Source organism: Fistularia commersonii, chromosome 30 (assembly GCF_037954325.1).
Source record: "Fistularia commersonii isolate RoL2024-O1a breed Wild chromosome 30, RoL_Fcom_v1.0, whole genome shotgun sequence".
Taxonomy (NCBI): domain Eukaryota; kingdom Metazoa; phylum Chordata; class Actinopteri; order Syngnathiformes; family Fistulariidae; genus Fistularia; species Fistularia commersonii.
In genome coordinates, this window is record NC_141313.1 from 5,850,122 (window position 1) to 5,863,348 (window position 13,227).

The following is a 13,227-nucleotide window of genomic DNA, read 5'->3' on the forward strand; positions in this document are numbered from 1 at the left end:
AAATAATTCTAAATCTATCCGTCCTCTTTAGGTGTCTCCCAGTAAAAGCCTGGGCTTCGAGCAGCGCTCCCAGACCATAGCCGTCCTCTCATCCCCGCCCAGAGCCACCACTGCCCTCAGGTACCGACAGCTCAGATCGTCCCGTAACAACCGGTTAAATTGACCAGCTCAATCCATTAGATTTGACATTTGCAAAAATGTTCTCCTCCGCAGTCGAAAGGTGCGCGGGGAAGGGAAAAAGTGCCGCAAGGTGTACGGGATGGAGAACCGCGATATGTGGTGCACCGCTTGCCGCTGGAAAAAGGCCTGCCAGAGATTCACCGACTGAACGTTATCTGCCAACGCAACAGCACGCCATCAGGCCCAGCTGCCTGTCACCAGAGAAAAAGGGGGGAGGGGTGTCATTTTGCATGCATTTGGTTTTCTGCTCAAAATCACAAACTTTCCGTCAATCTCTGGCTCCGGCCCTGCCCCCCTCCCATTGCAGCTCCAACCGAACCATTCCAGCTGTGGAAAGAACCAAAGGATGGCAGAGTCGCCTTTTGCCCTCGCCATTCCCATCATTCCAGTTTTGGGAAGCCCAGTGCAGCTACACAGTGCAACGATAAAAAAAATCTGTTGTTTTTATGTTGGATTCAGTGTTGCATCTTTCTATGTTTTGTAAAGTTCTGGTTTTTAAATGGGAAGCCTAGACAAAAAAAAAAGGGTCCAGGGGAAGTCGACGAGCTCTTTGTTTTCTTGAAAGAAAAAAAAAAAACTTTTTTCATCCAAAAGAACGGACCTCTTCACTGAAGTTTTTGAAGAAAGTTAAGAGAAGCCTTTTTTTTCCCCCTTCCTTCAAACTCTTCAACTCTCGTTTTATTTCTGGACTTAACTGAGGTGATCTTTTATCACCGGCGTCAGCCTCTCCAGGGTTCTCACCTGTTCCTCTCTCCCGACAGCTAGAGGGACGTACGACAGAGCTTAGGAGGGCAGGGTGAAAGGAAGACAGAGAAGGAGGAAGAGGGAGACACACAAAGTGAATGATCAATGCAAAAAAGAAAAAAAAAATCATCAATTTATAGTCAGGGAAAGCAGATGGACCATGCCAGTGATGTAACATGTCAATAGTGTGCACGCGTGCGCACACACACACACTAACACACACATATATATATATACACACACACACACACACACAGCAACATCTCAATGTATGAACAAGACAGAAACTGCTCGCCATCACTGTCGATCCAGTTCATTCTTTTGCTTCATTTTATCAAATGTTATAAAGAAAGCAAAAAAAAACCAGCAGTTTAAACTAAGGAGCTCTATTTTCTACAGCTACAAACCGCTTTCCTTTCATCACTTGTTACAACTTTGCAACCAAAACTCCTTTTTCTTGATCTTGGTCTTTGTGATTGGGGGTTTTCTTAAGGTGCCATGTTTACTGCTGTTCCACTTCTTTCTTTTTGTTTTATTGTAATGGTTAATCCAAGATTGTTTACCTGTTAGCACCTGCTAATGAAAGCGTGTTAAAGCCCTTTCCTGACAGCACTGGAAGCAGGAAGCCAGCAGTGTGGCCGTGAAAAGATCAGCAGAGACCGAGACATCCCTCCTCCTAAATATTTTACATCTTCCTAAAGGGAACAAAATAGCGACCTGTAACGTTTACGCATACAGATGCGGCACATTTCGATGAGCTCACCAAAGGAGGAGGGATCAAAACCAAAAGTCAGGCACTTGCACTGTGTGTTATTTCAGCACTTGATACAGTTGTGGTTACTTCCAGAGAGTCTTAATTTCCTCCATGCCCTTTTTCAGTCCCATCCCAACTGCATCGTGAACGATGTCAAAAAGGTTTTTTTGTTCGTTTGGTTGTTTTTTGTCATTTGTTCCAAGAGTTTAAAAAAGAGATAGAGATACACAGAGAGAGAATTGGGGAAAGTGAAAAGCACTTGATGTGGTCACTTGTGATTATTATTATCAATTTTTTGTTGTTAAGATATGCATCAAAGCTTTGGTTCATGTTTTCATAAAATGGAACTGTGAGAAAATAGCTCAGAAATTAGATTTGTTATTTCTCTGAATTGTAAGCTGAAAGCAGGGAACTTAAAAACAAACAAACAAAAAAAAACAGGTCCAAATGGTTTACATGGTGTTAATGTGTGCAAGCAAGCGGACCGGCTCTTGTCACTTCCCAACTCATAGAATTATTTATTTGAATTGAACACACAAAACCATATTGGCGTTTATGATACACTCTTTCGACAAAAATTCTAACTCTTAAAACTCACATTTTCCCATTTGTTATGTTCTTCCACACCTGAAAGTTGTAGCTTTGTTCTGTTTGTTCAACTTTAGTCTGTTTTGAGATATGTATATATATCTATCTATATATAGATAGATAGATATATGTCTTGTATCTCTGAGGTCATTGTTCATGACCAAAAAGACAGGTTCCAGAATGATATCATGTGAGAATATAATGTAATATTCAACCTTTCATGCTACTTTGGTTTTTACTTGTCAATAGATAGCCTTAAGTCACTTTCTGAAAAACAAAATCAGTTGTGCTTCTTCCATGTCATAAAGTTAATATTTCACAAAAAATTTAAAGTACTTAAAAAGTGATTAGCCATTGTATTATGTGAACGTATTGTTTAAGAAGACAAATCTATATATCCGTAAGAAAGATCATGTTTAAATTCAAAGGAGGAAAGACATTGATATGACTTTTTTTTCCCTATAAATATATATACTGTTTATGGGTTTTGTTTTCATGTTCTGCTGAAGGACATTTTTGAGGATATTATGACCAGGAGGGGGTAGAGCCCAGGCACATTTTCACTGCAAGCCAAGCTTGTTACGCTTTCTCCACTGAGGTTGACCTGCACGCTCCCGCCTGCAGCTCCCCCACATACCGCTCTCAGCTGCCGGCGATGCTTCGTGGTAGAAACACACAGTTGATTAAAACCTTTATCTAATTTCCAATTCGCCTCCTCAAGAGTGTCGCACCGGCCCTCTTGCTATTAGTTTGATTGGCATGTTGGTGTGTTTATGCTCATGTGCGCTCGAAGGCTTTTGTGTGTGAGCGTGAAGGAGCCCCGGGCGAAGTGTGCGGGCTGCCTGCTGAAGCTTTGTGGCCCCCCTCCCCCTTCCATTGCATCACTCTGTTCTCCCAAGGAGTTGTACACCTTTATCAAATGGCCTGTGGCATTTTCCTGTTTGCGCGTTCAGGTCGAAAGCTCCCGACAAACCAATACTTTGTGGTCTAAGGATTCCATTCGGACCGCGCGTACTGGTGGGTTTTCTGTGCACTCCCCACTTCCCTTCGTCCAATATTGTGATACTGATGCACCATGTTGTGCGCGGACCTTCCCCTCTATCAGTGTGTGTGTGTAAAAGTCAGGGTTCTGTCCAGGAAACAAGTCCCTCCTTTGGGTCAGTCCGGGGTGCTGGCAACACTGGATTTTTTTTTTAATGTGCAGGCAGCTAATTTCAGAGTCAAAGTCAGTGTTATGTCCCTTAAATGACACACATTTAACCAAAATCAAGTCCAGCATGCCGCCATGTTTCTCAAACGTGTTTGTCCTTCTGTGGACGTGCACGCCTCCAAGCAGCTGTGGGATTTGTTTGTGGACTGTAGCCTGGCCTGAGTACATCTCAAGTCCCCATTCACCGCCAGTGACACGAAGATGGCCTTAGTATGAAGCTGCTTTTAGAGGAAATCAGCCCAGGTCTGTTGCTGACACTTTTCACTCTTGCACTGGTGCTGCGCTCTCCCCTGGGGAGATATCTAGGTGCTACCCCCATGCAGTGCTGTCTCTCATTCCTCGACTCCATCCTGTACACAATGTTATCCTGTAGAACATGAAAATAAAAACACCTGCCTCAAGTCTAACAAGTGTGCGGATACAAGTCACCCCGAGACGTCTGTTTCCTGCCTCAGTTTTAACAAGTTGCTTTACCGCCTCCCCATTTTCTGAGTTGAGCCGTGCAAGAACAAATGTTCATTTGGCAGAAATGGAGCGCATTCAATAGAAAATCTGCAATTTAAAATGTGCAAGCTAGCAACATTTCGGTCTTGTTAACAAAAGCCTCCCTGAGATTCATTTAGTGGCAGGTTTCGGCTCCTGTGGGACCTCATCAGCAAATTGGATTTGCTCAGGAAATTTTAGATGATCAAGCTTTACTTGATTGTCCGGACAAAAACGCTAATTGGAACCAGAAATTAAAATCAATCATTGCATAGTCCTGCATCTGTAAGCCGTTCAGCTTTTTACCCAGAAGATAAACACAGAAATTCTAATTGTCTTGTTTTGCCCAAAAGGAAGTTTACTTCTTTTGGGGCCAAATTGGCAGACAAAGCAGGATTATAACACTCATTATTTTACATTCAAACTGACACCTTTATGATGCCAAACAAGCCATATGTTTTTTTTTTTTCCTGATCTGATTGCCAACTTATTCATATCTGAGCAGAAATGAGCTCCCAGCCCTACAACCAGGGCGGAGCCTACAGCTTAACACTATAAACACACAGCAGAATTAAAAGTGGTATCAAAGCGCCACAATAGGCTTTCTTGTTGCTCCAGAGTGAGTGATGTGAATACTTATGAGGACTTTTCTTTCTCTCAACTAGAGTAGCAGCAGCTGGTCTAGCTTTTGTTCTCCAGTATGTTTACCCGCTCCGCTGCTGCCTATTAAAGGCCTGAGCATTCGGCCATGATTTATATGCTGAATAAAACAAGATAACATTATTCTGCTTACGGAAGGTAAAAAAATCAACTCTTGTGAATTACGAGCATCCGCAATGTATATTTTCTCACCCTCTCTCTCTAACATACAAATGCGCACACATAAACATGAGGCCATGTATTGGTAATTTTGCTTATCTGTAGGACAGAGGTGGCTGTAACTGCAGGTCATGTGACGAGTGTTTAACTGGTGTTCTTGGTTAATGTATCTGATTCCTGTTGCGATCAGTATTTCAAACATGACGAGACTTGTTAGTGACAAGAGGCTGACACTTGCTCTTTTGTATCATCCAAGTATAGCTCTGCATAAGCTACAAAATATACAGTTCAAGCTGCAGTTACAGTATATCCAAGCTACAGTATCAGTGTGCCAGTATATTGATGTGAAGACTATAATAATCTTGAAATTCCTTGCTCCCCCCTTCTATGTACTTATTTTCAGCTCGAGGAGTTCAAAGTGACAGGGTGTGTCTAGGGGAGGCCTCCTTAGTTATGTTTTTACAGATCTGCTGACCACCCACATCACACTGGTGATAAAATGCCCACAAGGCTGTTGTCTGGCCCGCAGCTCCTACACACAGACCCTCCTGTGTCCTGGAGCAGCCTGACGGCAGGTGGCGCTGTTTGTGCGTGAATTCAAATGGGAAATATGACATTGTACTTACACCAGTCCGGTTCACCCGAGTTGTCCTAGTGTTGCCTTGCATGATCCCAAGGGAAAGCAGAGTAGCAGTGTGTCCTGAAAGCATCGGACCCCACTGACTGTGTGGGGCTAGTTTCCATGACAACCATGGTGATAGGCAGGTTATGCATCTCTGTTCCTATCCTCTTCCAGCACCGGGGCGGTGTTATCAATAAAGAGGCCGGGTCCTCCACCCTTCACTCATTCAGGAATGTGGAGGAGGAGGAGGTCGAGGAGGTGGTGAAGGAGGAGGAGAGTGGACTGGCTTCTGCAAACATGCAGTTTTTCCCTACAGAGCAGTGGTTCCTAAATGTGGATCAAAATACAAAGATTTGGGCCATTAGATGAGTCCCAGACATCAAATGTTATTTAAATATAGACCTGATTAAGATGTAATTAATACAAAACATAAAACTATTCCAGAATTTTTCCTCAGTGATTTCTTTCACTCAATGTTATCTACTTTTATTATTGTTTAACCTTGTGGATTATACATTTATATTTCAATGTGAAGCACTGGCTTTATTTTTTAAAGGGTCAGTCTTTTTCAAATGACTGTCTCCTGGTTTTTCAAGTCTTATCTTGATTTTTATTAATATTTGCCTGAAATATTTTTGAATCCTCTTGAAATGTAGGTGTGAGTTATAAGAGAGTTTCCACCTCTTTTTTTTGTTTTGCTTTATCTTTAAATTTTGACAAAAGACTCTTATTTTAAAGTCCAAATTTTTCAATGATTAACACCAACCTCTGAAGTACTTTACACTCGCACTTTGCAAAATATGTACATTATTCCTACAAAACACTTCTCCCTGCAGGTAGAAATGTAATGAAATGCAAGAATACAAATGTTCAAATTAGCTTCAAAATGATCCTGAAAAGGTCTTTAAAAGCCTTGAAATCCAAGTGCGTGACACTTGTTTGCATGGGTTTGGGACCTGAAAAGTTTTGGAACCCTGCTCAAGGAAATCCATGTTTCCAGGAGCTGTTTCACTGTGTTTATCTTTGGTTGAAAACAGGATTCCTGAATGTGCCTTGATGAGTTAGAGTTTCTGGCGTGGACCTGACCAGTCACCATGCTCAAGAACTCTGAGTGGGTATGTTGCTGGGATATGCAACAATGATGGAATGTCTCTGGTGCTGGCTAGTCTGAGTTCTGCTTTCTATACATATAATTCAAAGATTTGTGATACAAGGAATTGTAAGAGTTTTGAGGCCCTTTTGGCCCCCAGAAAGATGTTACTGTGAGGAACTTTTAAGGTCTAAGAGCGACTTTTCTACTCTTTGCTATTTTTCAATCCAATGTTATGATAATGCTGTGTTTCAACATGTTTTCCTTTTCTTATCTTTTCTTTGTTTTCCCAAACATGACTCCTGTCTCCCTTTTGTACAAGGGCTTGTAGATAAAGGTGTCATGGTGCAATCTAACATATGTTTGGGAAATCATGGAAGCCTCATTTGCAAACAGCATGTGAAACAGCCAGTGAGATTATCCTTTCTTTTTTGGGGGGAGCCGCCAAGTAATTTCCACAGGAACTGCAAAGGCCTCAATTGCATTCTGTAGAAGGTTGGTGAATAATAATGTTTATCAAGTGGCGGAAAAAAAATTCTCATCAGCCTCAGTTCTATTATTGAATTCAATTGGTCTGAATATTAAACACTAAGGTTTGCGCAACGGCTCCTTCAGTTTGAACATGAATATGCAACACAGTATGGATCATGTCATTGGCTGTTTCATCTTTTCTGATAACAATCATGACCTCAAGAACTCAATGACTGTCACACTGGATTTTTACACTTTTTCAGACAGTGTATATACTATATGCTCTGGTCTAACTGTATTTTTAATACTTGCATGTGCATGCAGAAAAAAAGGAAAGATATTATGGATTACATGACTTTATATACATGTGCTCTATTTGTATTGTGTTGTCCACGACTGGAGTGAGAGCAGCTTAATTCAACAGTTAAATTGTCCAATCGTCCTCTTTTTCATTTGGAATTAAGAGAGATAAGAGTTTTTATGTTTTTAAAGTCCATACAAGAGATATGAATACATCCTGCTGCTACAGAAAAGTTTGTCACCGTCAGTGTTAAACGTCTCAGTCCTTGGTGTGTGTGTGTGTGTGTGTGTGTGTGTGTGTGTGTGTGTGTGTGTGTTTGTCAGGACGCTGTGACTGTTGCTGTGATACAGTCAGATCGGGTTATGAAAGCGTGTGATTCTGCATCCAAGAGACTTTTACAAGCTCACAGTGAAACACACTGACAATTGCAGCAATGCGTTTTTTTGCTGGGGAAATTCACCTCTTCTGGCAAGATGAGGAGACAGATGCGTTTATCTTCTCAGTTGGCAGTTTCCTCTAGTTTGCTAAATTAGAAGAATGAACAGTTGCTGATTTCCATCAAATCAGCAAGTACACATCTGCAAAAAAAAAAAAAAAAATCAAACAACACTCATGTATCTTGTGTGACTCATGCGATTCTCTGTGCTATGAAGTATCACAAGGAAAAAAACGAACCATTTGGGATTTCAGTTGCAGTACACGGATCAAAATGACGCAAATGTGGTAACAACATGGTGGTGATACTCAAATAGTACAAATTTAGTTTATGTTACCTCTCTATTCGCGTCAACAAGCCAGCAACTTTTGAAATAGTCTTTTTTTTTTTGCATGGAGTTCTGCTAAGTGTACCGTAAATGGGCCTGCAGTTGTCTCACTACTGCAGGGGAGAGGAGATAGGCATCTTTCTTGCGACGGACTGCGTGGTTAAAGAAGAATAATGCTCCGGTTCACTTTATTTAATCATTTACACCTGGCCGTGGTCCCCATCGTGTGTTTGATATCCCGAAGCCTCTAAACGTAAATGTTTGATTCATGTTTCCGGTAAGAATAGCATCCGAGCGACGGAACCGGGTCGTGGGCCGGTGGAGTTCACCGGTGTCACTTCACAGCAGGGACGTAAATGTCGACTACCTACGGGGGGGTAAGATTCTTGGAGATTCTGAAGCTCTTTTCACGAACAGGGTTAGAATATGTCACCGCTTTGTCTTTTGTTTTCACTTGAGAGAACGGTACTGGTGTTCCCCTTCGTGCGTTTCTGGTGGCGAATGCTACGTTACAGCTAGCAGGTGGTTAGCTTAGCTAGCTTAAACAGCTCGCCCAATGTAGGTCAAACGCTAAATAACTGGGTCTGTTAGCCTTAGTAACGCAGGATGCCGTTTGAAGTTTGTGGGAATTGTACAACAAATTCGGTGTGAGAAAAGGAACTTTTTGTAGTACTGAACAATTTCTTGGTCATTTCCTTTTAACCTTTTGCTCTGGGTGCCTGGCAGCCCATAGGTTGACAACTAACCCTTGAAAAAGTAAATTGTTTCTTCTCCCTCCTGACATTTAACTTTAATGAGCACCAATGTTACTAAATAGTTATGATCTGGACTTGGATGACTTCTTACACCTTTTATGTGTTTGTTTTCAATATTTTCAAGTGACTGCACAAGTAGACAACACTCATGGTAAAACCTATCTTTTAATTTTCTTCCATTGAGCGGAATCCTCTGGCCCTTTCGATGGTGACTTAAAGTCATTCAACCAAAAAAAATTTGTAGACTAGAAATATGGCTCTGCTGGCGATCATTAACATTAGTAAAAAAAATAGTCTGGACCCCAGGCCATTAATAGGGAATAATGAATAAAAGATTAATAATAAAGGTCTGTTGAAGGTCGGTGGGGAAAAATAGATTCAAGCCTGGTAGTATTAATGTGCTCCCACTTTTTTTTGTAAAAGAACAAAATAGCAGCTCATCAACACATCAGAAAAATTGCCCTTTTTTTGTTTTACAAATGTATCATATTTCTAATTAATGTTAATGTCCTGTTGAATTCTTCAAGTTTTTTTCCCCCACACTCGTGTCTTTTTTGCATTACCTATTAGAAAGACCTTTGTTGCTAAGCTAAGCTAATCAGTTGCCGGCTGTTGCTTCATGTCTCTTGACAGTCAAGAGCGGCACTGTTCCCCTCAGTCAGTAATGCGAGGGAGTGAAGAAAAGAGGCTGCTCCAATCTGACTTAATTCAAATTGCAGATCTTGAAACAAGCGAGCGATTTATCTTCCCGAAAGTTGAGGGCTTGTTTACAACTCCAGAGCGTTAAGATATCTCAAATGCTGTCAGCTCTGGTAGGAATACTCGCCTCCAAACCCCTCTCAACTAGTTATAATTTATGAGAAAATAAGACTGAGCCGGGGCTCCACTATGTCCCACTGGTCTGCCTCCTCCTTTTATGAGCATGTGTGTTTCTTAGCCGGAAGATGTTTATCATTCCCTGTTAAAGTCAGCTGAAGGTAGAGTGCGGCTCATTTAGGGTAAATTAGCTCAGTTTTGGGAAACATAGATTTTTCCAAATTGTGTTCCCCTTCTTTTTCATTGCACCTTTGAGGCATCAAGTGCCAAGGCTGCATCATTTATCAAGCAGAATTTGTGACGAGAGCAGCTGAATATGCCAAATGTTTGTCGTCTGTGTTTTATATTTCATACACACCTTGTGAGCAGGACTTAGTTTGCTGCTCATATGCATATGGGCATGTTACACAACCCAGACACCCAACCACCTTCCCACGGACTGCTGAGGTAAAAGCCAACTGTGTTAGATCATGTCATTGGGGTGATGTGTGCCCATGCTGCTCAACATATGTCCCCGTGGCTCTGGGTTTCATCCTGTGTTGATGCAAAGAACTCGCTGGTGGAAAAGCTCAGCTCCGCCAAACAGTTCTCAGCGTCAGTTTGTGTGTGTGTGTGCATGTAAGAGATGATGTAGTGTGAGTTTCCAATGACCGCCTGAGGTATGTCCCATCTGCTCAATGTAGCATTTACACCTCCTCTTGTTTGTTGGTTCAGGGAAAGTGTGAGCACAGAAGCTTGTGTGTGCTCACCGTTTGTTCATATGTGTGTGTGTGAGTGTGTTTGTGTTCACCTCTGATCCCTACAAAGCCAATCCTGCAGTCATAAAAGCATATGTTTCAATCTCCAAGCTGTCATACCTCATTCATTATCAACTGCCACACAGCGTCATAAAGCTACCGCCCCAAGCAGCCATGATCTGCTTTATTCCCATAAACACTGGCATCTGTAGGGCATCACCATCCATCACATGGCCGCTATGAAATCCACCCATGAGTTTGATCTTTGCCAAAATTGTGTTGAAATCTCTTTTGACAGAGCAGTTGTCTAATACATGACAACAAAACAATAATGGAGTGCAATAAGACAACAAGTTGAAGTGACACCTGACAAATTTGCCCCATGCTGACAATTTTGGCATAAATTAAACTCAAGCAGCTCAAATTAGAGATGTTTATTGTCCCTAATGTCACATTGAGCTTAAGTTTGGTGACTAGTGGATGGAGAGTTTGAGGTGTACTGGGAAGGCAGTCAGTCAAGCTCACAGGGGATATTTGGCTGGTTACTGCAGCGCAGGGAGCTTTTCCTGTGTCCGAGTCATTGAATAATTGATGTGGGCCACAAGAAAGAGCTTGTGGACTCAGGCTTCTCTCAGTGACCTTTGTTGATAAGAATCGTTGCCGTCCATGAAATCTGTAGCTTCCCTTCACTGTGAGGTTGCAGGATGCGGGTTGGGGGTGGGCTTGTTATGTACGAGCCATATGGCTTTACACGTCTGAACATTCAAGACAAAAGAGGCAATTCTGTTGTTGCAACAGGAGGAGCAAGCATTTGATTTTGTGCCAAAGAAGGCTAGAAAAGTGAGGTCCTGCTTGTTCAGCAGTAATGCCTTCAATGTCTTTAAGCAGGTGAATACGCAACCAGATTTTCACCTTAAATTCACAGTAAATGATTGAGGATGAGATGACTAGATTTTGAAAAATGCGTGACTTCGTATTCCTCATTCTGTGGAAATGGTTAGACACTTTTGGGTGAACCTTGTATTTGACTTCTTCCTAGGAGTTTGATTAAAGCAAGAGTTGTGATCGTTGTCTTTGAGGGTCTTCCAGACGTAGCTGGGCAAAAAGTGGAATAAGGCTCTTTTTAGGCTTTTACAAGCATTAAAACCCAAGAAACCGATATGTCAAATGAAATGACTGATCATTGTCATTAACTTAAATATACTGTATTCATAGGTAATTTCAGTTTGTTCTTTTTTAATCAGGGTTTCACGACATTTCTTGCCAATTTGTTTATAACTAAAACAAATCTTTTCAAAACTTAAAAAACAAGTTTCCAAACATTTAATTTTTCATATTTGGGGGGTCCAATTAGTTACAGTGAAATATATGTTTTCATTCTTCTTCGACCATTTAAATGCTGCCTCACCAAAATCTGAACATTCTGTATGGGGGAGGGTAAAACTAAAAGTAAAATTTGGTTCTGAGGCTTACTACTAATGACATTTTGTGGAAAAACTTGATTTATAAGATTGAGGTAAAACATAACCAGGTGTTAAATATAAATCTATATCCACTAGCGGCCATTTTTAAACCTTAATATTCAATATACTATGAAACATTAGTGGTAAAGTTGTGGAGTCATTTGTTTTTTTATTTTTTTTGCAGGGGGGGGGGTAACTCGCTTGCTCATTTAGTTTTACAGTAAACATATAACTTGTCATGTTTCTCAAAGCATCAAACTATTATTTAACCTGGAGGTATTGTTGTACACTTTCCAAACCATTTTTGAAATGAATAAGCTCTTTCTGCACATTTGTTACAAGGTTGGCTTTTTCATAACACACTCATTACCAGATGTCATCATTAATGTTTGTATGAGATTCTTTATTGTTAACACCCCAATGAGAGCACTTGCAATATATATCTGTTCAGAGTACTCTATTGTGTCAATAATGTTTTGTTATTCTTTTCCATAAGGTTATAAAATGATTTCAAAGACTATATGATGATTTTTCTCAAAGGTGAAGAATCGATGCACACTGACTGTTAACTCCTGTTCCACTCTTTTGTAACTGGTCTGTGTGTATAGAAACTGCCATCGTTCTTGTTGTAAACGTGTTTACTGACACTTGCGTTCTGGTGCTGTTGTTGTTTGATTCGCTGTGCAGTTTAGACCTCCTGTTGCGACGGGACTCACTCGACGACTCTGGAGGCATCTGGTTATAAATGAATAAAGATTTCCTTTGGCAGCTCTTTGTTACCTGCTGTCAGTGTGTCGTTTCTCATCTTGGACATTTTTTCAAACCATATTTTATTCCAAGTCCGCTTCTAAAAAAAGCTATGTGGGTTAATAAGAAAACACCTACTGCAAATTGACAAGGAAATTTTGTTGTGTATTGCGCGTGCGTGTGTGCGTGTTTATAGGAACTGCATACATATTACGAGGAAAATTATATCAAAGTTAACAAGTAATTTCATTTGAAATGAAAACTCTATAGAAACACCAATCAGTTCAAAAAACCAAATACATTAATTAAAAATGATCTTTTGTGGGACACATTTTGTGAAATAGAACAAAATTTCATTTTACAAATTGACATCAAATGTGGATGTTTTTCTTAGTTATTTTTAGTTTTTCTGGGGATGATAAAATTGGAATTTTACACTCACATTTTATAACTACTGATGAAGAGTTTTATACTAATGCATCACAAAAAAACAAACAAAAAAAACAACCATTATTTCTTTATTCTTAATGAGCACAAACAATCCTCTCAAGGTCAATTTCAGTAAATCAAAGATTATTTGTCCTTGCTATTTATACACTTTGAAAACCAAAAGAATCTTCCCTTCTTCTCTACTTGTAATCAATACAAGTACTGACTCTTCTGGTCAGTAAGTCACAGCACTA

At 40.6% G+C, this 13,227-nt stretch overlaps 1 protein-coding gene across 2 annotated transcripts in view; it reads left to right on the plus strand.

The window, feature by feature from the left end:
* Window positions 1–12,571, plus strand: part of znf704 (zinc finger protein 704) — a 64,611-nt gene extending 52,040 nt beyond the window's left edge. For both annotated transcript variants that reach the window (XM_086178196.1, XM_086178197.1), the window contains exons 8-9: window positions 32–120; window positions 214–12,571. In XM_086178196.1, coding sequence (XP_086034322.1) covers window positions 32–120; window positions 214–328 — 204 coding nt within the window. In that variant the 3' untranslated portion in view covers window positions 329–12,571. The remainder of the gene's footprint in view (window positions 1–31; window positions 121–213) is intronic.
* Window positions 12,572–13,227: the final 656 nt, after the last annotated feature.